General features: G+C 35.9%; 1 protein-coding gene across 1 annotated transcript; it reads left to right on the plus strand.

Annotated features, from left to right (window-relative positions):
* Positions 1-2,226: 2,226 nt before the first annotated feature.
* Positions 2,227-25,805, plus strand: LOC130633089 (uncharacterized). The gene is made up of 16 exons (XM_057444527.1): positions 2,227-2,397; positions 2,722-2,778; positions 16,408-16,435; positions 17,506-17,560; positions 17,756-17,907; positions 18,057-18,112; positions 19,871-19,937; positions 20,040-20,087; positions 20,938-21,043; positions 22,170-22,352; positions 22,528-22,634; positions 23,131-23,222; positions 23,832-23,858; positions 24,223-24,296; positions 24,975-25,133; positions 25,460-25,805. The coding sequence occupies exons 1-16, from the start codon at positions 2,311-2,313 to the stop codon at positions 25,650-25,652; spliced, it is 1,491 nt and encodes a 496-aa protein (XP_057300510.1). The 5' UTR covers positions 2,227-2,310; the 3' UTR covers positions 25,653-25,805.
* The last annotated feature ends 277 nt before the right edge of the window (positions 25,806-26,082 follow it).

Raw genomic sequence — 26,082 nt, forward strand, 5'->3', positions numbered from 1 at the left:
ATCCGTGTAAAATTTTTTACAGACTGTGTGTGTATTCAAAATTGCTTACTGTCGCCTTGGCTTAAACATCCCAGAAAAAGAACCTTATATGATACTATCGGTATATGTAATATACATATATATACGTATATGTTTGACCTATATCTACGTACTAATTTTTCCTATTGACGCGTATAAATTTTGAGGCAAGTTCAAATTTTCCCACGATGAAAAAAATAATCTTAAAGTGACAGGTTCCAGACAAAATATAGAAGCTGTATTTTTAGTTTTTGAAGGTATATATCTCTTCCTGCGCAACATTTAGTTTGGTTTTTTGCACTAAATTTCTGACAATAACGGACTGCACAAGCGCTAACAGAAAGACGGATAAGTGACAGGTACTGAATAATACAAATATCATGTCATAAACAAGCGAGTTTATTCTAGGCTACGTTTCGACAGCTACAGCTGTATTCGACGGCAAATAATCGTAATCATCTTTGGCTATTTATTAGTTGAGGAGATAATTAGAAAATCGAAATCGATTAATCAGTTAACAGCTAAAGTAATTAACTTTTTACGGACCTAGATGGCAGCAATAGATTGATTAAAATCCTTCCCTTTGTTCTAAAAAAGTTCGATTTATGACACGTTCCTCTCGAAACGTTTTACACTTTTTCTAAAGGTTCGCTTTCCGAAGTGCGGGAACCATATTTCTGCAAGTTGATAGGAAATACTATTGATATAAGTATTTTCGGCTATACTGTTTATGGCTTATCTCACCATTCTTGCTGTCCAACCGGACTCTCGGTCTATGGCATTTTTATTGTCCCAGTCAATAGTATGATCATTCTTCCAGCTATGGTCCGCAATCTCATTTTTGTCTGTATCTGCGTTGCGTACGCCTCTCTTGTGCTTTTACACACGTTTGAGCATTCGTTTCTTTCACCGACGTAAACAGCATCACAATCCTTACACGGAATTTGGTAGACAATATTACATAGATTCTCTAATCATATTACATATACATATACTACGTAGCGTGTTGTTAGATTAAAACCCTGACTTTATTTTATGACCTTTTATTACCCGACGAAGTGAGTTAGTTATTTCTGGTATATACGGCATACACACTGTAGCTAGTGGTTCATTTTCTGCATTCTCCCAGTGAGCGTTCTTATCATTTCTGTTCCTGGTTTTCTCTTCAACCTTTTTAATGGTTTGTCTCGAGTACCCGTTTGCAAGTAAGGCGTTGTTTATATGAGATAACTCTTTCTTTCGGTCATTCTCTTTACTGATTACATTGACTACTATACAGTAATGAGGACACTACATTTTATTTGCAGGACATTTGGTGATTCCATGTGTTGAGATACTGATCAGTATGAGTTGTTTTGCGGTATACTGATACTGATAACGTACCACTGTTGCGAGACACTTAGTGTCAAAGAAAGGAAGCATACCGTTCTCCTACTATTCAATTGTAAATCAAATTTACGGGTGGTAATTATTGATATCATGAAATACGTCTAGATGAAATAAAAGAGCCAACCAACTTATACTGATCAATATCTAAATTTAAAGAACAAATATAGAAATTTTGTTTCTACCAAACTCAGCTTTACGGCTACATTCTAGATAGTCACATGGCTAACCAAGCTGCGTGTTATAAAATCAGATAGGTTGATATGACACATAAAGTCGATAGTGTTGGCTAGAATAAAAGAACTTGTACCAAACTGAATAAAAAAATGTAGCTAAAAGAAAAGTTATATATAGCCAGCCAACTTGTCAGACTGATCGCAAAGTACGTTCATAACCAAAATCTCTAAATTGATTTGTTTAAGATTTGTACATGAAAAATGTCAATATTGACATTTAGAGCAAAAAGGGCAGAAAGAGCCCTTCAAGTCTAAACACCACCACTTCCAAAAATGACCTTCGTCATCATCGCTGTGCTCGTTGCATGTTTCTTTGTTAGCCACGAAGAACTTGGATTGCGTATTCATAAAAATTGGGTTTAGTGATTGGTTTGCTACTCGCAAAATTTGCTATCTGTAGCTTGTAGATCTCGTGCATGATTTATTAACACAGAGATAAATAAACATATATAAACAGTGATAATGATGTGAGTTAATATAGCATCATGTAGGTCTTGACACATTTGATGATTGTATGTCCTAATTATTCGAGGATAATAAAAGAATAAATAGAAACATGATACTATGAATACAATTTAAAGAATAACTTTCAAACAAACCACACGCAAGGGTATTTTTTAACTAACTTAGAAAATTTTTTTTTTTACGCATCTAGAAACCATTTTAAGATATGAAGAAGATATTTAAAGATTTAGTGTATGGAGAAAATGTGACACCATTACCAGCTTTTAAAGTGTTTTCATTGTTTGTGCTCTTCGTAAGTAAGCCTTCTTACAATGTGCTGGAAGGATTTTGTTTGCCATATTTTTGTGCTCTGTTGTTGATGTTATTGTTGTTGTTGTTGTTGTTGTTGTTGTTGCTGTTTCTGTTGCTGTTATTGTAAATACTAACAACGCGACCTAAAAGATTGCTTACAAATGTACAGTCTGTTGCGATTACATGTCTTCTGTTTTAATTATCCCTAGCATTAAAATCTAGTAAAAACAATCAAGTTTGTTTGCAAAGTTTAATTTTTCGCGTTTAGTATAAGGAAGTTTATCAATACGATAGCTGTCGTTGCAATTGTAGAATTTGCTTTTAGGTGTTCAATGCAATGGTGATATCCTCCCAATATGCTTATCTTCCACAACTTACTAAGGTATGCTGAATATATATAACACATGACATCCCCCTCCTATGGAGACATTATAGATAGAGTTGAGATTCCCTTTGTGCTTATATCAGAAAAAGAAGTCCTTTACTAAATAATGCAATTGTCCATGATAACAATAATCAGATGATAATTCCTTTTTAAATAAACAAATTTACCGTTGCATAAACAAATTGGTTGACATAAATACGTCATAGAAGGAAACTATAAATATCAATCATCAATAGCTAACTTCCTAAGGACACAAATATAGACAAAACAGATATATAGCTGGCTTAGCATGACGAGTTATTTTTTGGAATAATTTCTTCACTATGCTTACGTAAAAAATTTATTCAAGTTTCAGAGGTGTTAAAAACTGACCTTTTATTTTAATTATGTCAATTTTAACCCTATTCCTGCTGGACCTTTTAGGGGATCCTCAATGCCGGGGTTGGGGGGGGGATGGGGGCTGATTCACCCCCCTGTGTAATTTATACCGTTGTTGTCCGTTGGTTTTGAAACTTACCAAAGTGTTGTCCAGGTATTAATTAAAAATTTAGGGTAAAAAATTGATGATGTCAGCATTTTTAGTAATGACGTCATCAAATTCGATGGCATATAGAAAAATTCAATATTTTTGAGTTTTGTTAGCCATTGCATATTTGCGATGAATTTAGTAACAATGATAATTTTTCTTTTCAGAATTTTACTCAACATAAAAAAGCGTTCACATGGCAACACAAAGGCATAATTTAAAAACTTTTTTTGGGAAAATGAAGCTAAATAAAAGTGAGGAAAAGTCACAAAATTTGAAGGTGTAACTGTAAACACAAACACGAAATAGAGCTCCCAAACTTGATTCGTCACCTGGCACATTGTCGTTGTAGCACGTGCTTTATTAATAACCTCAACCTCGCTCCCAGAGCATTTTGTCTCCTGGGATCGAGGTTGAAATCATTTCAGTCTCTTTCTTGGACGCCTTGCTTCTTTTGTTATTTCACTATCAGGTGACAGTTTCATAAAACTTACAAAATTGTACACTTCTTTTCGTACATTGAAGCCAGACCACAGTAATCTCGTCTCTCCGGAGCGTCTTCTCTATTTCACCACAAAGAAAGGAGCGAGATTGAGCCTCCATTTTAGCGCAAGCGAAACAGGCGATTAAAAAATGCAAGAAATTTAATTGGTTTCCGCCTGGCGAACAGTATGTTGGTAGGATTGGACATTCTACCCAAGAAAGTTACCAGAAAATACATTAACGCGAGTTGAATTAAAGTCTGATTGGTTTTTTTGCATATAAACGTCACCCGAGTTTATCCACATTATCAGATGGACCAGCACGCATTTTTTCCGTAGGATTTTCTTTCTCTTCCAAGTCCGTTACGTTAGCATTATTATCATCTACACCGAGGTCCTCCTCACCTTCGTCAAATTCATTTCTAATATTTGCTGTTATATTCTCAAGCGATATAATCACATCGTTATAAAAAAGTTATTTAATTTCAGAACTTGTGGTCCAGTTTGAATATACTCAGGTCTGACCGCCTGAAAATGTGCATGTCCACGATAACATATGTTTCGTTTCAATTTAACCATTATAGTTTCATTACTATCAGCGCCTCTTGGTTACATCACTAACATTTATAGGTACGTTATAGACTGCTCCTTTTATTTGTCTCTTAGGCATAATTAAAACTTTTGCAAAATTTAGTCTTTTTGCAATAAATATTCTCTTCAATTTACTCAGTGACGATAATTGTAGAGGGTTGAATATCAACTGCCAATTCATTCCATGATGCCTGACAGTGTGTTTTTCCTTTCAGAAGTTTCTTGTGGCATGTTTTGCAAACATAATATTGTAAATCATAGCTTTCTGCAAGTATTCAGTGTAATTCTACATCGATCAAATAATGGCTGGCATCATACACTACCACAGAATCTCTATAATGTAATTTTTTCGCAACAAACACATATATAGCAGGGTCCTTCTGATATTTTAGACTTGAGCGCAGCAATTCTATCTTGACTGCTTTTGATCATAATACGTGTTTGGCAGATAGCAGCAGCATTACGCATATATTCTTTTTTCTTTGCATGAATGGGAGTATCTTTAATTTTTTCACGGCGTGTGAAATCTGCTTGGTGCAGAGACTCCTTTTTTACATTATGTGCAGCCGTTCCTTTTATTTTTTCGCGATGAATAAATTTGCTTGGCGCTGGGAATATTTTGTGCACAATGTGCAACTGTGCCTTTTATTATCTCGCGATGAATGCATTTTGCCTTACGTTGGACCTTCTTTATCTTTTCAAAATGTGTTGGGATTTTTTATGCGTTCACGGTATAATGCTTTTTGCTTGGCTTCGGGACTAATCATAACTGAAGAAGATGGTCTTTTTAACAATTGATCTGATTGGTATGAACTCGTTTGTGAAAACATAGTATATTGCACTGTTATACTGCAGGGGAATACCTTGAGATAATGGTATGTTTTATATACTCTTTGATATATACTCTATATATAGTACATATACTCTTTGCTTGTCCTAAAGAGAAAAAATTGTGAAGAACAAAAGTCCCGTTAACTTAATAATGTGGATCAAAGAGATAACATTCCATAAGACTGATGATTAATTGTTCATTTGAGGGCCGGAGGAAACTTATATCATGATGTAACATTTGCATCTCATAGTGCCTTCAAAATGTATTATTCTGGGAAATTCAGGAATCGAATGTGAGTCTGTGACATTTTTCTCACTATAAATCTGGTTAGCTTTTGTTAGAACAATATCTAAATCAGTTGTTGTCTACAATGCATTACGTCGATGAGTACTGAAAGTTATAGCAAAAAGCAATTGTAGAAGCACTAGCTTCCAGCAAAAGTTCCAAATTTGATGTCCCTTTGATAGCAGGATGCCCTAACAGTTTTCATAACATTGCACGGTTCTGGGTTCCTCTTAACATTATCAGTTTGGTCGAGTAAAAGGAGTTTGATTTTCGCTACTTACACAATGTAACTGTAAAAATCATAGCAAGACCTAACAAGCGTACAACATAAAAATCTGCATAAAACCTGTTGTTATGTACTAGTACCGCCATATCAGTGTCAGTATTACTATCAATAATTTTTTCTGACTAGTTTTTAGTAGCTCTGTATGCTTGTCGCAATTAAAGCTAAGTTTTCCTCAGTCCTGGCATTGACAAATCCTATACCAGAAAAAGGGCTAAATAATAATATAAAGTAAATAAAAGTCGAAGTAAAGGATAACAAAAATGATGTTATGGAAGAGGGTGTAGGTAGGTAGAGTAAGGTGAGCAAGCAAACTATATAACACTAGTCGTTAGCCCGTGGAAAAATCCACGGCTTGTCCGTTTTTTTTATACCGCATTGCGCGCGTTTCGCTACTTGCGCAGCTAACCTACCATTTTGCGTGACAAACAGACGGACAAACGTATACGGCTATTATAATATAGACTAGCCGGGAAACCCGGCGTCGAAACTATTATAACTCCAGAAAGATGGGGAAAAACAGACAGACAGAAAATGTATATAACACTTCTTAGACCGCCATCTTTATAATAAGATCACATGTACAAATCTCATAAAGATATACGCGGAAAACACAAACACATGGTTTTAAAGTATAACCAATAGCATAGAACAAAATGTAAACATAAATGGCGGATATATAACAATCCTCCACCAATAGTCCACAGTTTAAACGTATACAATGCGATTCAAGTCATAGTCCTCGAAATGCTTTGGTAAACGGCGAGATCGTTCAGGTCGAGAATTGGTGTCCTTGTTCACATCTTCTGCAACGTCTTCAAACGGCTCAGATGTCTCAGGAACAGGTAACTGGACCCTTGGCTCGATTTCAGTAACGGTTTCGTCAACTTCTGACGGTTCAAACTGTGGTAGCACAGCCAGAGGTGGGTCTGTCTCTACCATTGCTGAATCAGCTAATCTCTCGCCGGTTGCAGCTCGCATTTGATCGATGTGGCGTTGAACGATTTTCTCTCCCACTTCAACATCGTATGTCACAGGTCCTCTCTTTCTCGAAATGTTTCCTCTCACCCACCGCGGTCCTTGACCAAAATTTCTAATCAGTACCTCCTCTTGGTCTAGAAATTGCCGCAGCGGTTTCAATCGATGATTTCGATTCTCAGAATCCATCTGTTTCCCCTTGACTGTCTGTTTCAGATCTGGTTTAACGAAATGGAGGGCACTCCTTAATTGACGATTGAACAGTAGTTCTGCAGGTGACCTGCCCGTGGTGGTGTGTGGTGTGATGCGGTACGTGAACAGCAAACGGCTTACTCTGGTCTCAATGGATTGACCATTCGATTCTATCTTTTTAAGACTGTTTTTCACAGTTTGGACGGTTCTCTCTGCTTGTCCATTTGAAGCAGGATGGTATGGTGCAGAAAAAATGTGTCTGATGTTATTTCGTTTCATAAATTGCTCAAATTCAGTGCTTGCGAAACACGGTCCATTATCACTAACACAAACTCCAGGCAGGCCATGCGTGGCAAAGATTTTGCGCAGTTGCTCAATAGTCGCAGTGGAGGTGGAGCTATTCATGACTATTACTTCCACCCATTTTGAAAAAGCATCAACAACTATCAAAAACATTTTGTTCAAAAACGGTCCCGCATAATCCATGTGGATCCGCTCCCAGGGTTGGCTTGGGTATTCCCAGGAATGTATTGGTGCTACAGCTGGCATTTTTTGGTGGATTTCACAGGTTTTGCAATTTTTGACGGTTAACTCAATCTCAGAATCCATCTTTGGCCACCACACAAAACTTCTCGACAAACTTTTCATGCGAGTGATCCCTGGGTAAGACTGGTGAAGTTGTCCAAGCAGTTGTGGTCGTAACGAGCTTGGTATAATGACACGAGAACCCCACAGCAAGCATTGGTTGTCGATGCTGAGTTGATCCTTCCTTGAAAAGTACGGTTGTAATTCTATTTTTCGGTTTACTTTCCAACCGTTGGATATCAAGTCCAACACTTTGCTCAGGACTGGGTCACGACTTGTATGTAGCTTAACATCAGCGGAGGTTAGTGGTGCTTGCACTAGGTCCATCATGTGAATTGCACTTTCATTGTTCGAGTAATCAGAACTGTCTGCTTGAAGTGGAAGGCGGCTTAGACAGTCAGCGTTGGCGTGATTGACACCTGGTTTGTACTCCAAGACGTAGCTATAAGCAGACAGCAGGAGGGCCCATCTCTGAACACGAGCAGCTGCAAGCGGTGGAATTGGTTTGTTTTGTCCGAATAGTCCCAAAAGAGGTTTGTGATCAGTTATAATTCTGAAAGACTGTCCATAAAGATATTGATGAAGCTTTTTGACTGCGAATACTATGGCTAAACCCTCTTTCTCAATGTGGGCATAATTCCTCTCTGCTGGAGAAAGAGTCCGTGAAATATAACATACGGGCTTCTCGGAACCATCATCCATTACATGGGCGAGAACAGCACCTATCCCATAAGGAGAGGCGTCACAGGACACAAGGATCGAACGTTGGGGGTCAAAATGCGTCAGCAACGGTGCTTTATATAGTAGAGCTTTCGATTCGGTAAACGCTTTTTCTTGTTCGGTTTTCCAGTGAAAGGTTGTCCCCTTCCTCAGCAGACGATGCAGTGGTTCAATCATTGCAGAAAGGTTTGGTAGATAACGATTATAATAGTTGAGCATTCCGAGATAAGCCTTTAACTGTGTAACATTCTCTGGAGGGGCTGCATTCCTTATAGCTTTGACCTTCTCTGGTGAAGGCGATATTCCTTCCTTGGTAATGTTGTAACCCAGATAAGTCACCTCTTCTGCTAGAAATACGCATTTGACTTCCTTCAGTCGCAATCCAGAGCTTTCAATCACTTGCAGGACTGACGATAAATTTCTCAAATGTTCCTCATCATCCTTACCAGATATTAAAATATCGTCTACTCGCACTTTGGTACGTGGTATATGGCGGAGTCGCCTATCCATTTTCCTCTGAAAAATGCCGGTGGCGGAATGTACTCCATACTGAAGTCTTGTGGGGCGGTACAAGCCACGGTGTGTGTTGATTGTGAGGTATTCTCTTGTTTCCTCGTCCAACTCCAATTGCTGGTATGCATGACTCAAATCCAGCTTTGTGAACTTTTCACCCCCTGACATTGAGGCGAAAAGATCTTCAGTTCGCGGAATTGGATAAGTGTCACAAGGTGCAGCCTGGTTTATTGTCTGTTTGTAATCGCCGCATATTCTGATAGTACCGTCCTCTTTCTTTACCGGTACGATAGGGGCTGCCCATCTTGAATATTCAACTGGTTCATATATGCCATCTTGTACAAGTCTATCAAGTTCAGTGTCGATCCTGTCTTTTAAGGCATACGGGACTGGTCGTGCTTTGCAAAACTTTGGTGCGACAGAGGAGTCCACAGGAATATGGACTCTAAAGTCCTTCAGCAATCCCATACTTTCCGTAAACACGGCGGCATGCTGTACTAATATTTGCTGTAGATTGGTATTGCTAGAATGCTTGACCTGGAACAAACTGGGCCAATCTAACTTGATTACTTTTAGCCAATCTCGACCTAACAATGAAGGAGATTCCCCGGGTACGATAGTCAATGACAATGTGTATTTCTGTTTTTGGTGTTCAACGTTTACAGCAGCTGATCCCAAGGGTGTTATGATTTCCCCTGTAAAAGTTTTTAACTTTAAGTTACTAGGCTGGATGGTCAACTCTGGAATGCATTTCCGTAATGTTTTTTCACTTATCACCGACATCGATGCACCGGTATCGACCTCCATCTTGATGGTTTTTCCTTCAATACTGACATTTACAAAAAGCGGTTCAACTCTGCTCCCTTCTAATTTATACAGGTTAAACATATCGGACTGTTCAACAGTTTCGTTGTAAACATTTCCTTCATGTTCGGACTCCAGTTGGTTTATTGGTTTCCGGGGTGGTCTGGATTTCTCATCATTTCGTTTCTTTTGACGACATTTTTTAACGGTGTGTCCTTTTTTGTGGCAATAATAACATTCAGCATCCTTGAATGGACATGCCTCTGCTGTATGTTTTGTCCCTCCACATCGATAGCAATCCCTCCCTGGGTTGTCTCGGGCTCTCTCCAAAGCGTGGACACTCTCTGAAATGTTGCCTGTCGCTTGATGTTGGAGAATGCTTTTGGAGTAGCTTGCTGCTGATTCCATAGAACATGCAATTCGTAGGGCTTTGGCTAAGGTGAGGTCTTTCTCACTCAGGAGCTTTTGTTGTATTTTTTCCTCCTTAATACCACAAACAAGTCTATCTCTTAACATGTCGTCCAGTGTTTCTCCATACTCACAATGTTCACTGAGTCGACGCAAAACTGCCAAGTACTGGGAAATTGTTTCAGAAGGTTGCCTATCACGAGTGTTGAATCTGAATCTCTCAGCTATCGAATTGGGAGTGGGATATAAATGATCTTTCATTAATTGTACTAGCTGGTCATAAGATTTGGAAGCAGGATCGTTATTTGACAAACCTCTCAACAGCTGGTAGGCTTTGGCTCCACATGAGCTCAGCAGGATTGCTCTCTTCTTGGTGGCATCTGCAATGTCATTTGCTATGTAGAACTGATTCACTCTCTCGATGTAATTGTTCCAGAGTTCCGTTGCCGGATCAAACTCTCCAATTTTTCCGTAGGTAGCCATTTCGGTAATATATCCTCGTCGCCACTTATTATAACTCCAGAAAGATGGGGAAAAACAGACAGACAGAAAATGTATATAACACTTCTTAGACCGCCATCTTTATAATAAGATCACATGTACAAATCTCATAAAGATATACGCGGAAAACACAAACACATGGTTTTAAAGTATAACCAATAGCATAGAACAAAATGTAAACATAAAATGGCGGATATATAACAGAAACGCCAGGTTAAGCCACAAGTAAAGGTGTGATCCGGCATTGAACACTCTGTGGAGCGCTTAATAAGAGCCGTAAACTGTCCCACACGATCAGGTGGAGCGCTTTAGTACAGGTATACAGTATGTCGTTAATCATTTGAAGCGCATACACCATTATAGTGTGCGACTGTAACATATTTTTCAAAAAATAACTTTCCCGCAACGATAACTGATATAAAAACAGAGTTTACAAAGTGTTGTTACTCCATCATAGCAAAAACAATCGTCAATTTTATTTCATTTTGCGGAATAACTTTTTGCGCAAGTTAAAAAATTAATCGTGACACTGAGCTGAACGCTTAGTACAGTTAAACCGTGTTGCACAGGCGTAAATCAAGTTAAGCGCATACACCATTATAGTGTGCGACTGTAACCTATTTTTTTTAAATTACTTTCCCGCAACAATAGCTGATATGAAAACAGAGTTTACAAACCGTTGTTACCCTGTCATAGCAAAAACAATCGGTCAATATAATTTTATTTTGTGGAATAAGTCTTTTTAAAAGTTAAAAAATTAATCGTGACACTGGGCTGAGCACTTAGTACAGTTAAACTGTGTTGTACAGCGTATAGGAATAATACCCTTTTGAAAAAAATTTCTCGCAGACACAGGGCTAAGCGGTTAGTCCAGGCGTGATTCCCAAGAAAGTTTAAAAATTAATTGTCACAGTGGTGGGCTGACTTTAGTATATACAGGTAAACGGTGTTGCACATGCCCATAGGCGTAACAGGCTTTTACAAAAAACAGTCTGTTTTTAACACTGGGCTAACCGCTTAGTACAGTTAAACACAGTTGAACAGGCGCATATAAGGCATATTACCCTTTTCCAAAAATGTTCATTGCAACTTCGGTTTAAATAAAAACACAGGAAACAGCCTGTCGTTACTCGTCCAGCCAAAACAATCCCTCAGCCATTTCATTTGCAGAAAAAGTTTGCAGAAAAAAAATAAAATATGTAGCTATACCTAGCTAGCTAACTGCATTTAGCATAAAAATTATATATTGCTTAAGAATATTGTTGTAGCCAAACTGCATTTTTATACTTTTACTTTTTAAGGAGCTAGCTAAATAGCCACAGCCTCAACATAAAAATAAATTTTGGCTAGGATAAAAAGCTCTTATACCAAACAGAATAGCAATAAGTGAGGCTCTAGCTAGCTAGTAGCTATAGCTAGCTAATCTTCGTTCCTAGCCAAACATCCTAAAACTGGTGCGTTTAAGATCTGTACGTGGCTGAAAAACGTGACAATATATTTATCCTAACATTAAAAACAAACAGAAAACAAATATTACAAATATATAAGGCTTTTAGAAGATAAAAAAGTCAAACAGGCCTACAAACCTCACACACTGACCACAAACACGAACATTATCAAAATGGCCTTCGTTCCGCGAAGATCTTGGATTCTTTCTGGTCGCGAAAATCTTGGGTTTTTTTTAAAGAATCAGGCGTTGTGAATGGTATTCCACGCGCGAGCGGTCAAAACAAAGTCGGTAAAAATATATCGCATTTGGTATCGGCGCGTAATTTACAAAATTTCGTGTTTCCGTTACGGGACGCGGCTTTCGCGGACACACAGACAGACGGAATACGGCTATTATTAAAGAGACTAGTCGTTAGCCCGTGGAAAAATCCACGGGGTCGCCCGTCCTTTAAATTTACCCGTGGCAACAAAGTGGATAAAAATATATCGCATTTGATATTCGTGTTTCCGTAGCACGATTTTCTAACTCAGCTGGGGTCCGCGCAGAGACAGACAGACGGAATACGGCTATTATTATAGAGACTAGCCGGGAGACCCGGCGTCGAAACGCCGGGTTAAGCCACAAGTAACTGTTGTTGATCGCCTTGAGGAGCGCTTAATAAGAACCGCAAACTGTGCGACCCGGTGAGGTGGAGCGCTTTAGTACGGGTATGCAGTATGTCATAAATCAAGTGAAGGGCACACACCATTGCAGTGTTGCGACTGTAAGATATTTAAAAAAAAATAATTTCCCGCAACAAAAGCTGAATTAAAACAGTTTACAAACCGTTGTTACTCCGCCATAGCAAAAACAATCGGGCAATATTATTTTATTTTGCGGAATAAGTTTCCGTAAAAGTTCAAAACTTAATCATGACAGTGGGCCTAGAACGCATAATACCCTTTTCATAAAAAACTTTACAGCAATTTCGGTTTTACTTAAAACACAGGAAATATCCAGTCGTTACCCCATAAAAAAACTAAAAAAACTCCATAATTGGAGTGCTCTAGTACAGGTATGCAGAATATGTCGTAAATTGAGTAAAGCTCACACAACATTATAGTGTTTCGGTTGTAATGTACTTTTTAAAATATATGTATATATATAACTTTACTGCAACTTTAACCGAAATAAAAACACAGTTTACAACCTGTTGTTACCCCGTCATAAGAAAAGAAAATAGTCAATATTATTATTTTATCTTGCGGAGTACGTTTCAGTAAACCTTAACAAATTAATCATGACACCGGACTGAGCACTTAGTACAGGTAAATGGTGTCACACATGCGTTATGGCCATAATAGCCTTTTCCCAAAAAAACTTATCGCAACTTCAATTTAAATAAAAAACACACAAAACACCCTGTTGTTAACACCAGGTTGAATGTTTATTGCAGGTAAAAAAACTTTATCACAACGGATTAATAAAAACACGGAAAAAGCCCGTCATTAACACCAGGCTGAGCACTTAACATGTAAATTGTGTCATACATGAGTAACAGGCGTAATAAAATTTTCCAAATAAAATTTATCACAACGGTTTAAATAAAAACACAGGAAACAGCCCGTCGTTAACACCAGGCTGAGCGCTTAACAGGTGAATCGTGTCATACATGAGCATAGGGGTAATACCATGTTCCAAAAATCCTTATCGCTTCGGTTTTAAAAGAAATCAGTGAACATCCTGGCATTAACCCGGTTAAGTTTAAAAAATTACTCAGCAATTTTATTTTGCATAATAAATTTTTAAATCAGTAATAAAAGTGGCCGCTGCCAACTGCATTTAGCATAAGAATTGTTAAGAATTGTGTTGCAGCCAAACTGCATTTGGCTACTTTCACTTGCAGCCAAACAGCATTTGGCTACTCTCACTTTTTAGCAGGATGTAGCTAAAAGAGGAGCTAGCTAGGTAGACCCAACTTCAACATAAAAATAAATAATAATATACCAAACTGAATAAAAACTTTAAAAGTATAGGAATAAATAAAGCTAGCTTTAGCTAGCTGCCTCAAAATGTACACTTTGTAGCTAGCCAAAAACTTAAAATTGGTTTGTTTAAGATTTATACGTAGCTAGAAAACGTGATGAAATATTCACCTTAACATGTGAAAACAAACTAAATAATCCTATAGGATAAAAAGTACTCAGAAGAAATAAGGAGGATTGAAAGGAAACCTACAAACTTCACACCATCACTTCCAAACCAAAATGGCCTTCGTAGGGGTAGCATGTTTCCTCCCGTCGGCATGTTGAGGCCGCGAAGCACTTGGATTGGTCATTAGTGAAAATGGAGCCTCGTGATTGGTTTATTACAATGAGCGGCAAAGCAAGGCCGGTAAAAAAACGGGGTCTGCCGGGGATTCGAAATAAAGCTGCAGGGCCGCGGGGATTTTCGGCGGGTCTCGCTACTTGCTCCGCCATGTTGCGCAGAGACAGACAGACGGAATACGGCTATTATTAAAGAGATTACCAAACTATTAAAAACGAGAAACCCGTATTAGTCAGAGGACAATGGAAAATAGGTTGTTTTAGATGTTTTGATGACGACAGCAACCCATTCACAAAAAAAAAATTAGAATCTTTTTTCCACGTTACCTCTGTTGTGTAGAGTTAGAACGGTGGTCACGAAAATGTATATGATCATGTACTTTTGATGAACGGTTAATAAGATAAAAGGCTTGGAAAATTGTGCTGACGTCAGCAAAGTCTCTTGAAAGTACTAACATTTTTTTTAGGAAATTTTTTTACCCGTTGTCTTTATAATATAGATCTTTAAATGCTGATCAAGAAAATGTATAGGATCATGTACTTTTGATAAACGGTTGCAGAAATACTAGGATTTGAAGGTTTTTGATGACGTCATTAACCCGTCCATTCCGAACTGGATTTGGGGACCCAGGTTTGGAAAAATTACCCAAATTGGTCCCAGGTGGTCCCTAGTTACCCACGCGGTGAAAAATCATTAAAGTCACCACCTCGTTTCCAAGTTATTTGCCCTCAAACTTTTAAGTGTACTATAATGGCTTCATTAATTTAATATAGGATATTGACGTTAACGTAGTATTGACGTCGCGCCGTAACGTCGGAAAATTTAACATAGTAGACATAAATTTTTCCGCAACATCAAAAGAAAATAAAGACATCCACTTTGCCTAGCACAGACACACAGACACCCATTTAAATATGCTTAAACTGGGAACACTTAGCTAAAACTAAAGCTAGCTCTTTATGCTTATTAGAACACATATAAAGAAAAGCAATAGTAAGGTAAAAATAGTAACATTACAGTTGAACGAACCAAAGTTTTCCGTTTGTTAGTCAGCTAACAGCTTTATGTAGCATTTTGAATTTTAGGACAATATATTAGTTACGCGCCAGGGCACATAAATTATGCAACAAAACGTAAACAAATATGGCTACATACGCGGTAGAATATAAAACTGTGGCTTTTCCTTGGAAATGCGAGTCTGCTTTCTCCACCGACATAAAAAACCAAACGTCTAAAAATATCAAAGTTCTTACTATTTGTGATTTCAAATCCACTTTAAACTCTAGCCTTTGTTTTCTACTTCTAACTTTACTTTACATCTATCTCCACTTCTCATTTCACTTTTCTACTTTTTCACTTGGTCTCTTTTCTTTTTAAATATATAGCTACGCTTTTTTAAACCACCTTTTTCCTTTCTTTTAAGGTAAAGGGATCGTGCTTTTTTTGGTGGCCTTTATTTTCTACTTCTAAATTTACTTCTAGCTCCACGTAGCTCCACTTTCACTTCCAACTTCACTTTTCTACTTCTTCACTTGGACTTTGATTTTTGAATCACTTATTTTACTTTTTCCGAGATCGTTCTTTTGTGTGTTTTTTTGGTGGCGAGTAGACACCATTTTTCGAAAGTTAGCCGTTAAATTTATTTCAGCAAATCAAAATGAGTCGTTTTCATCACGTGATGTAAACAAAGTAAACCCGTTAGCAAAATGGACATAATCTTTTCGGCGACTTCAAAGAGAAATTCGGCATCATCAAAGGAAAATGACGATATCAACTTTGCCTGTCACAGACAGACGGACACACTGCGTATTATTATATAGATAATATTCGCTTATTTTCAGTACTATTGCTCAGTACTATTGCTTTATCAGTAGTATAACGCTCTATCCACAATCTCAAAATGGTTCTTTTTGAGCCGAGTAGAGGACATCATTTTGGAGGAGAGGGTGTCTATAATTTCTAGGTGGTAGATGGGCCCTGTCCTTGTTTCATTAATGAGATGTCCAAAATATAGATAATTCAAAAAATGACAATATTGTCACTCAACTCCTTTTAATAAACTTCCTCAAGCAGTATTCAAAATTCCACGACTTGCTGGCCTAATTAAAAATACTGCGAACATTTCTTACTTTTTTAATTAATATGTTATTATTTTGTTTTTATATCTAGTCTTTCGGAGTTTCAGAGGTTCAGACAGGTAGGTAGATTTGATCTTGTTTTAATGTATTCTACCATTCAAACAGTTAAAAACATTGCAAGAATTTTGTGTTCAGTCAGTATAACACCCTTCAATTTATAATTCTACTGAAAAATCTTTTTTTTGACAAATCCGTTTTTTATTTGAGAAGCTTTCGGATGCATGAAGCTACCATGATCACTTCAATATTTACACACGCTTTATCGCTGATAGAAGATTTTTTTTAATTTGTTCACACGACTTATTTGATGAAATAAAATCGCAGCTAATCTTAGTTTCAACGGCATGGGTTAAACAATCCTAATCAGTGCAGGTTCGTCACGTTTAGTTAAACAAGCGCTCTTCAACACTAGTCTTAAACCAATAGAGTCACGGACCAAAACATCAAAATCACAAAAGAAGGGAGACTTCTGAAAAATAGCGTATCTTCAAAAAGCGCTGTCGACTGTTCGGTTTGCAAAGCCTTTTTCTGTTCAGTTAAGTGAGAAACACTCATACTTAAATAGCTACTTTTTTGTTAACTCAATTACAACGAAAGGGAAAAAGTTTTAAACTTTGAACGGCTGTATCAACAATTTGGATTAAAGGTCTATCAATTCTAGTAATTTTAGCCATAGAGCTGTAAATTCCGAAAGTGTGCTTCCTACAGAATAAAGTTTCTACCCTCACAATAGGAAACCGAATATACATTATACAATATAGACCGTGTTACGTGTCAATTTATTTATTTTTGTCAGTCGGAGTATGAGATTTTTTTTGCATACAAAATTTCACTGTGTGATTCCAATTACTATGCCCAAAATCTATATCTTCTTTCATCTCAAGAATTATTCCCTGTCACGTTCATATGATAAAGTAAAACTTTTAGCAAGAGAAGTGCTCCTAGCAAATAGTTTTTTAGCTAACCGCCCACATCATAATCCTCCATATGACAATAATTTAGAATAAACCCTTACACTGCTGTATATATAGTAAAGATAAGTTACTATCTGTCATTTTAGAAAAAGAAAATGAAAAAGAGAGGATTTTTAACACATACATATTTATACGATTTTGTTGTGTCATTTTAGGACAAAAAGTTGGGATTATCGTCTCTAGCTATTACATTTCTCGAATATTCACCAGGTAATAACTGTTTTGTAATACTGAAGTATTACCGTGAAATCTTTAAAGTATATTTCCTACTTGATTGCTCATTAAACAAGTGTTACTTAGTTTCCAAGTCATATCTGAAAATTTTCGTCGAATATTATTTTCAGGAAATGTTACTTCAAAATTTTTACACTTTTAGTAACAATGTTCATATCTATATTTTTTTAGTTTACTATGGGGAAATATGAGCGATCGATTTCCTAAAAAATATGTCTTGATACTGTCTTCACTTGGAACCGCGTTCGCCTGCATTGTATTTGGTTTCACAGAAACTTTCACATGGGCTGTTGCGGCAAAATTCTTTACTGGTTGCTGTGCCGGTAAAATTCTTTGAATATTAGTTGCATCAAACATTTAATTTTTATCCGCATTGTTCACAAATACTCTATCGGATTGGTAAATTCTGATGAATTTTTTGAAATGGTGAGGTCCGTCACCAATTGGTGAATTTAAGGAAGTTATATTTTAGGAATAGTCATCGTGGGCAAAACCATTTTGGTTGACATTTGTGATGATACAAACATGGTAAAATAATATTTTCTAGATCTTATGTTTTTTGGTTTCATATTTATCATCCTAACAGGAGATATTTAACAAGAGAAAAAGGTACATCTAAGCGATGTCCATTTAAATTTAATCAAATTTCTATTGTTCACGCGCTCCTTCGAAACCCATCCGTTGCGCCGTTTTTGCTGTATTTTTACATGCCAAGAGTGAAACGAGTGTTTTAACGGCAAAGCAGTACACTATATTAATAACTGTGCTATGTTAAAAATGGTTGCGTGCAGCTTTTTTCGGACCCCCAGTAAAGTAGTTTCACTACTTCGTGTTTACATGCGTTCAAATATGCTCGAAATACCAATGTACAATGAGCGAACCCGTAGATTTTTTCCACAGATTATCGAGTGGTCTCTATTATGATACTCGTTTGTGAGCTTATATATACCGACTTTTTTCTTTAAAAACCCGGGCATTTGTTTTTCAAAGAGCCATTATAATGGTGCCTATATTCACAGTTATAGCTCCCGTCTAACGTTTTGAAAACTCTAGGAACCCAAGACTAAATCGAGAAGTTGTATGCCTCCAAATATATACAACTTTCGAATATTTCGAATATAATATAATATAATTAATAGTGCAGAATCGCATTTTGAACATAACCTTTTCCATCTGGAAAGTCTGTGTATCAGCAACCATTTCGATGATCTCTTTTTGTCTTCCAAGTGTTTTATATTTAAGAAACATTTGTTTCCAATACGTTTTACATTTTGGCTGAGCATCAATTTCTACAATTTTAAATATGTTGATAGTTTTGATAAATCAAATATTGTCTAAATATAGCGTGTGCCAGATATAGGACCAAATATTTTATATTTTGATATCTGGTATCATACATTTAAGTCAAATGAATAAAAAGAAACGAATAAAATACATGATAGAACTTGTTGTTACTCTTTCATAGAAAGTAACAGCCACCCAGCGTTTCTTTCGAAATAAGTTAATGTGCAAGAAAATTTATTGATAATAAAAAATCATACCACAGTGGCTGGAATTCATCATACCTGTTTAAAAACATACCGCACCAGGCTTGAAGTTATTATTTCGATTTTATTAAGGTTATGGGACATCTTAAACTTAAACGCAAAAAAATATAAATTTCGTTATCTTTACTGCCTGCAAAGTATTAATAATGGTCTAAACGTAACGCGTGACAGTGGCTAGCCACCTAATATTTACAAGGACATAATTTCCCTGCGCGCTTTTAAAACGTATATAGGCTTAATAGGAAATAGGCTTAAAACTAGGTAGCGGAAAAGTTAGTTTTAAGTAGGTCGTAAGCGTTTCACCTGGGTATGCGACATGGTTTACCTGAACTCAGGGCTCAAATCAAGGTTCCGCGTCGTGTCTCAGAGCTGCAATAATATTTAAAAAATCATTGGAATAAATGCGGCCTTTCAATATTATACCCACGCACTTTGAAGTTGTTAATATTCACCACGGTCTTAGAACAATTCTTGCTGACGTCAGCATGGTATACTTTCTTTGTTTCCTGGGCTTTCACAGGCCGGCGCGTTAATTGTTACACAATGCAGACATCCCAGAAACTACGACTAGCGCATTTTCAACGCGCCTCATCGACCCTACACATCTGCGAAAGGAGATGCTATTTTGCTATTTCACAAATATTTATAACAGTATCGTAGGGTACTTACATTGTATATTAACGCCCATATTTTTGTCAACAAGTAAGTACAAAAATTACATGTGTCGTTTGTTTCCTAGCCTCTCGGAATGACAATAATAATGTCCTCGTTTTCCACCGGATTAGTTACAGGACCAGCTTTAGGAGGTTAGTGAGCACAGCTGTATAGAAGAATAATTTTTTCTTTGCTAATTCTCTCCTCTTTTAGTTGTAGGCATGTAATATACTTGTCTTCGTTCTTATTTTTAGGTTATTTATCTTTTCCTTCAGAAAAATACTCTAATGTTTTCAGCAAAGGTAATTATACTATATTCTATTACACAGCTTTGTACATATTACACGTTCAGGAATTAAAACCATATTCGGAACAGCCCCTTCAGCCGCTTTTTTTTAATAACTCTTTTTGCTACGCTGCATAGCTATGATACTTACTAAGTTGCTATATCTATCTATTAGGCCCCTGTATGCCAAATATTTATAAGGTTTAATCTAAGTACCCTGTTTTACCCGAAAGTCGAAAAAAACCCGGATTTCAGGCAATTTTTGACTTTTATTCATGCCAGCTATGTAAAAACCGGAAAATATGTTAAATGATGCTTTTAAAAACGTAAGTAATTGAAATATAAGCAGAAAATGATATATTTGGAAAATTTCAAGATTCCGATGACTTCACAGAAAATGTGCTGACATAAGTAGAAATTTATTGCTGTCATTTTGTTTTCTTCATGACATACTATAAGTGTCCCAAGTTTGATTCAATTTGAACAAGTTTGCTAAATATTATAGAGATTCCGCCCCCGGTCATAATATGTCCGAAATACCCCGGTCTGAACAGGGTTAAATGATAAGTGTGTGTTTTTACGTCCCAGCCAAATAAATTATGCGTCAATGAAACATAGTTAACGATTAAGAACTGTTCTTTACTTTTTTCGATACTTTCACAAGACAAAAACATACCACGGTAGCAAAGCGGCATAATCCTTCCCTCCCCCTCCCCAGAAAAAGCATGCTACAAAATCTACAGACGTGAAAAACGTTTTCTTTTGTCACTATGTGCTAATAAATAGGAGTCATTTATACTTGATTTTGCTCAATTATGGACGGTTTACCGCGTTACGTTTATAAAAATCATACATTTTTTCTTTAGAATCTTTATTTGGCCGTTACAACATATTACTTCCAAACTTAATATTGGCTATTGGATTGTTTACATCTACTGGCATGTTCATATTGGCATTTCGAAAGAATTTTCGGTTGGTTGACTGCAAACAAAATAATTAATAACTTGCTTTTTTCTCGCTACTCTTACTGGCCAAGTTATTGCTGATCTATGCTAATAATACCTGATTTTGTCTATAATATGGCTGACAAGATCAAATCTTGGTAAAACAATGCACGAGATGTGCACGGAAGTCACAGGACTAGCAAGGCTACGTCGAATATAAGGAACGAGTGAACCCGTGGATTTATCCACTTGCTAATGTCTAGTCTCTAATATTACAGTGAACTCTCCCTATCTCGTCTACTCCCTAGCTCAAACTTCTCTCCATCTCTCTCGCACATTTGTGTACGCTGTAAGTTATTTTCCTGTCTTAATCTCGAACTTCTTCATCTTGAATTTTCATCTATCTCAAACAAAAATGCTGGTCCCTTGCGACTTTTCCTTTCTCTTTCTCGAACATTTTTGTTTCTAGGGATTCATCTACACGGAACCAAAAAAGTTCGAAAAATGAAAGCTCGAACGCACCCAAAATTTCTAAATTTGAGATTTGGATACAAACAAGAAAAAAAGTAGGGTTTTATTGTCAAAAAGAAACTTGAAAACAAAACTCTGGTTCAAAAGTGCGAAATAGTTCGAAGAAATATTTGATCCTGTTGTGAAAAGGCCGTGGAATCAGAAATTGACGGGCGGATAAAAAAAAAAGACTTAGATTTAGCTTGAAACGGCTACCTATGAGAAGACGAGAGAATGAAATACATCAAGCTAAAAGATGATACAAATTTTTTTAAACTTGTTTAACTTTATCTAATGTGTATAATATTTCATAAACGTGAAATCAAATGCTCCTTCAATAAAGCTTTGATACCCCTTTTGCTTTGTTAACAAAATTTCATTTTTTATGAGATTTCTCGAACTTTCTCTATTTGGAACAAATTTTTTGGTTCTTTGCTAGTTTGAGATAGAGAAACTCCACTGTAATAGCGACAGGTAGATTCCCATGGTTTATCCACGGGCTAACGACTAGTAAGTAAAAAATGTTACTCAAGAAACAGAAAAGTCTTTGTGATTCTTATATTTTTCTTTCTAATAGTGATTTTATAAACACCTTTGTTGCCGTAAGAATTTTGTTAATAGAGAAAGCGCAAAATGGTTTTTAGAAATTCAGACGGATTGATAGAAGAAGGGCCTTTACAGAAATATAGAAGTAAATATGGAGCAACACGAGTGGATGAAACTCTATATTCTCCTAAGGTTACCACCAATCAGCTTATAGCACGATATTTTCAGTGGAAAAGATTTAAAAATTGGATGTTAAATACAACATTTTGTAGACTGCTTCGGTATGAAAATAGTTTTATCTTTTTTATTAAAAAAGCATTTCAAAAAGTAATTTAGCATTGTTAGTAATTTCATTTTTTTTCATGTATAAAAAGGAAAACGCTAGGACTAACTTTTTATAACTAATTTGATTTATGGAGGTATTTTATTTCAATATTAATGCTTCTCTTTATTTAGGATCAAAAGTTGTGTTTTGAGTTGTGTATTAACAGCAATATATTACATGCTGACTTTGGCTTATGAAGAAATTTATCCAGTGTTGGCTACAACATCAACAAAATATAGTAGGTTACACAAGGTTGCAACGCTTCCGACTTAATCGGAAGCGTCTCATATAAGAAGTCAGTACAAGTAATCAAAGTTTTGCTCAGTGAAGATTATTTTGTACTGACCAAAATATTCCATCGTTTTTTTTAACAAATATTTTTTCGTTATTTTTTTTTTCTCTTTTGTTTATTTTTAGCTTACCATATTTTACATGAAAATGTCGAGTGCACAAAAACGAAATTTTGACTAACTATCATCCATTTTATTTTTAATCAATGATGAAAAAAAAACAACGAGTGTGGAACTGATGTTCAGCGCTTACTGAAATCAAGATGTGTCTATTTTTCTTAAGTTTAAGTCCATAGCAAAATCATAACTAAAAAACCAACTTTGAATATAAATGTAAACTGCTGAAATTGAAGTCTTCTGCTTATAAAACACAATGGTTGCCTCTCAGCTCTAACGACAGTGCAGAACGCTAAAATATACATCTTTTTGTTTCCTATATACTAGATGGTTATGGATTTAATACAAAGGATATTGGTCTGTCACTTCTGATAGTATCATGTTTAATGATAGCAGTACAAGTACCTTTGCTAGGAAAGGTAAGATACTACATTTTTGTATTCTAATAGCCTTTCTTATAGTCAATAGAATTAAGTTTGAGAGATCTACTTGCAATAAAGAGATGTGGTATTCAATACTTAGTTTTTTCCATGCCAAGAATATCCAAAAAATATTTGAAAATAAATGCCAGAACAGACCTGTGTAAAATTTTTCTTTTGTGGGTGGGTTTTTTGGTTTAAGAATTAGGTTATAATTTTAGCAAACTTCAAGTCATTGAGACCCTTAAACCATGCCCGTTACTATATTCATTGTTATTATCTGCTACGGAAAGAATTTCGTTATGAAAATTATAAGCAATAGCTTGATAGCTCGAATACTTAAATTTTGATAGTCCAAAATAATTGTTTAATCCGTTGATAATTTTTTTCGGCAAAAAACACTGGTTATCTTGCTTATCTACTGTAATTAAACATTTCTATCATAATAAGGCATTTATTGTAAGCATTTTATCACGTTTTCATCATGTTTAAAAAAATAAGAAAATTGTTACAAAAATTGTAGTTTCATTCAGCCTTACATTTGCGTTTCTATAAGAGCGCATTTATACGTACCAAGACTTTATAGTAACTTCTTCTTTTTATTTTCAGCTAACAAGTAAATATGGTCCAAGAAAGGTAAATACCATGAGACTATTGTTTTCTCATGTACTAACGAAATAAAATGTAATTCGATTGTTAACAATTCTATTGGTTCAGGAATGCTATTGAACTGATCATTGGAAATAAGATTTTGGTAGTATTTTAGTACTTCGAAATTTTTTAGTAGTTAACTCGTGAAAAACACACGTGTCGTACATATTCCAGACAATGCTTTTTCATGCATTTGTAGCACAAACTAACGATTCAGCTACCATTTTGATCAAACTACGGCTATTATGATAGAGAATTGTATACACAAAAACTTGTTAGCATTGCACTAGACTTCCCGTGTTGCCACTATTGTAGCACACAAAATATTAGTGGTTATTCTGTTACTTAGGTTTTTATCTTTTCTTCACTTGCATTGGTTTTTTGTTGTCCAATCAATGTATCAATTCAATCTATTCCAAACAAGTAAGACATTTTTACTCCCATCTATGCGCTTACGATATAACTTGAAATATATACTCATTTATTTTACGGCTTACCTTAAGTGAATTAATTTTCGCACGAAATTCTTTGAAAATAGAATTTAATTTTCGTAAAATTTCGCAAAGTTGACAAGTCCTAATATTTGGCGAAAAAGGAAATTGATGACATTTTGTTTGTCAAATTTATACCGTTTTCAAGGACTGTTAAAAGAGGCATTAAATAAAGACTACTGAAGTTGAAATTCATGTGTATATTATTTATTGTTTAAGGTTGATGAATAGTAAAAAAGTTATGTGAATCGTTATTCAAAAAATTTCGCGAAATTAAATCTTGCGAAATAACAGAAACTAGTGAAATTCGCAAAATTAATTCCCTGAAGGTACTACATAATTTTGTCCAAGGAACTTATTCGAATCCCAAAAGTTTTTGAATTACGAGATTTTACTTGTTGCAAATAGGCTTAAAATTAGCTTTAAAATCAGTAAGCAAGTTATTATGCAATGCGTAAGTTGCAGACAACGTATTCATAAATTCCTTACGTCTCAATCAATCAGACAGACATTACCGTGACCGAAAATGACACTGATAAACTAAAGCCTTGTTTTTCCTTTGCGATTTGATCTTAACGTTAGGTTCGTCAGAATTTTACCCCTTCTTTAGAAAGTTCTTTTGGACATGTGTTATCATTATTTCATTACTGACACGCCTCGCACTTGAAGGAGGATTTGTCACTGTAAATGTGTTTGTGAATAACTCTGTAACATCCGACCTTGTTGGATCAGCAAATGGATTGTGTATGTCTCTGACGTGCTTAACGAGGTTAGTTGCTTCTTTCTACCAGTTAGTCGGTTCTGTATTGTTTCATTCTAGACCATATCTGCTTATGTAAAGTAATGTATGCATCAGTCACAACTTTTCTACCAAGTCAATATTTTTACCAACATCAGTTAACGGTGCTATTAGCCAAATGTTTAAAATCTGTACTATATTTCCCCAAAAAGCTTTTATAAACAAAGTGGTAATTCTTTGTGACAATGTGACATTCTCTTATGACGTCTATGTAAACATTCCAAGAAGTGCAGTTTTGTGCACCAACGTTTTAATTACAGGTGCTCGCAAGATTGAGGTTACCACTTGTTTTTTAGGAGCGTGGCACCTACATTATTCGGTAGTTTATTTTCTTGGTCGTTGGAAAACATCAAAGATGTGGGAGAAAATAAGAATCCACTCGGTTTTCCATTTAATCAATATTTTACCTTCTACCTTCTTTCTATTTTTAGTATTTTTAACGCTTTTTTTGTAACACAGTTAACGAGAAATATAGATCGAAAACATTAGAAAACAGTTTTTATAGTTACGAGTTCAATTAAGGCGTCCATGTTATGACAAGAAAAAAAGAACCTAACTATGCATTTCACAAGACAGAGCTAGTTTTTGTATCAGTATGCATGTTCTGTTGCGATTTTTGTACCTATCGCAATTTGTAATAAAACAACTGTCAGAATTTGTCACAATTTGTAAGAACCTCCAATTTCAATTTGTAGCAACCTGTGTAGCAATTTGTAACAACTTCTGTCGCAATTTGTAACAACTCCTGTCGAAATTTGTAACAATCTCTGTTGCAATTTGTAAAAACCTCTGTTGCAATTTGTAACAACTTCTGTCGCAATTTGTAACAACTTCTGTCGCAGTTTGTAACAACTTCTGTCACAATTTGTAACAACTTCTGTCGCAGTTTGTAACAACTTCTGTCGCAATTTGTAACAAC

Source organism: Hydractinia symbiolongicarpus, chromosome 1 (genome assembly GCF_029227915.1).
Source record: "Hydractinia symbiolongicarpus strain clone_291-10 chromosome 1, HSymV2.1, whole genome shotgun sequence".
In the NCBI taxonomy this organism is placed as follows: Eukaryota; Metazoa; Cnidaria; class Hydrozoa; order Anthoathecata; family Hydractiniidae; genus Hydractinia; species Hydractinia symbiolongicarpus.

Bases quoted from the DNA above. Each gene is read 5' to 3' on its own strand.
- LOC130633089 (XM_057444527.1), top strand. From the start codon at position 2,311: ATGAAGAAGATATTTAAAGATTTAGTGTATGGAGAAAATGTGACACCA. The intron at 2,398-2,721 runs GTAAGTAAGCCT...ATTTGCTTTTAG, and splicing joins TTTCATTGTTTGTGCTCTTC to GTGTTCAATGCAATGGTGAT. The intron at 2,779-16,407 runs GTATGCTGAATA...TTTTATATCTAG, and splicing joins ATCTTCCACAACTTACTAAG to TCTTTCGGAGTTTCAGAGGT.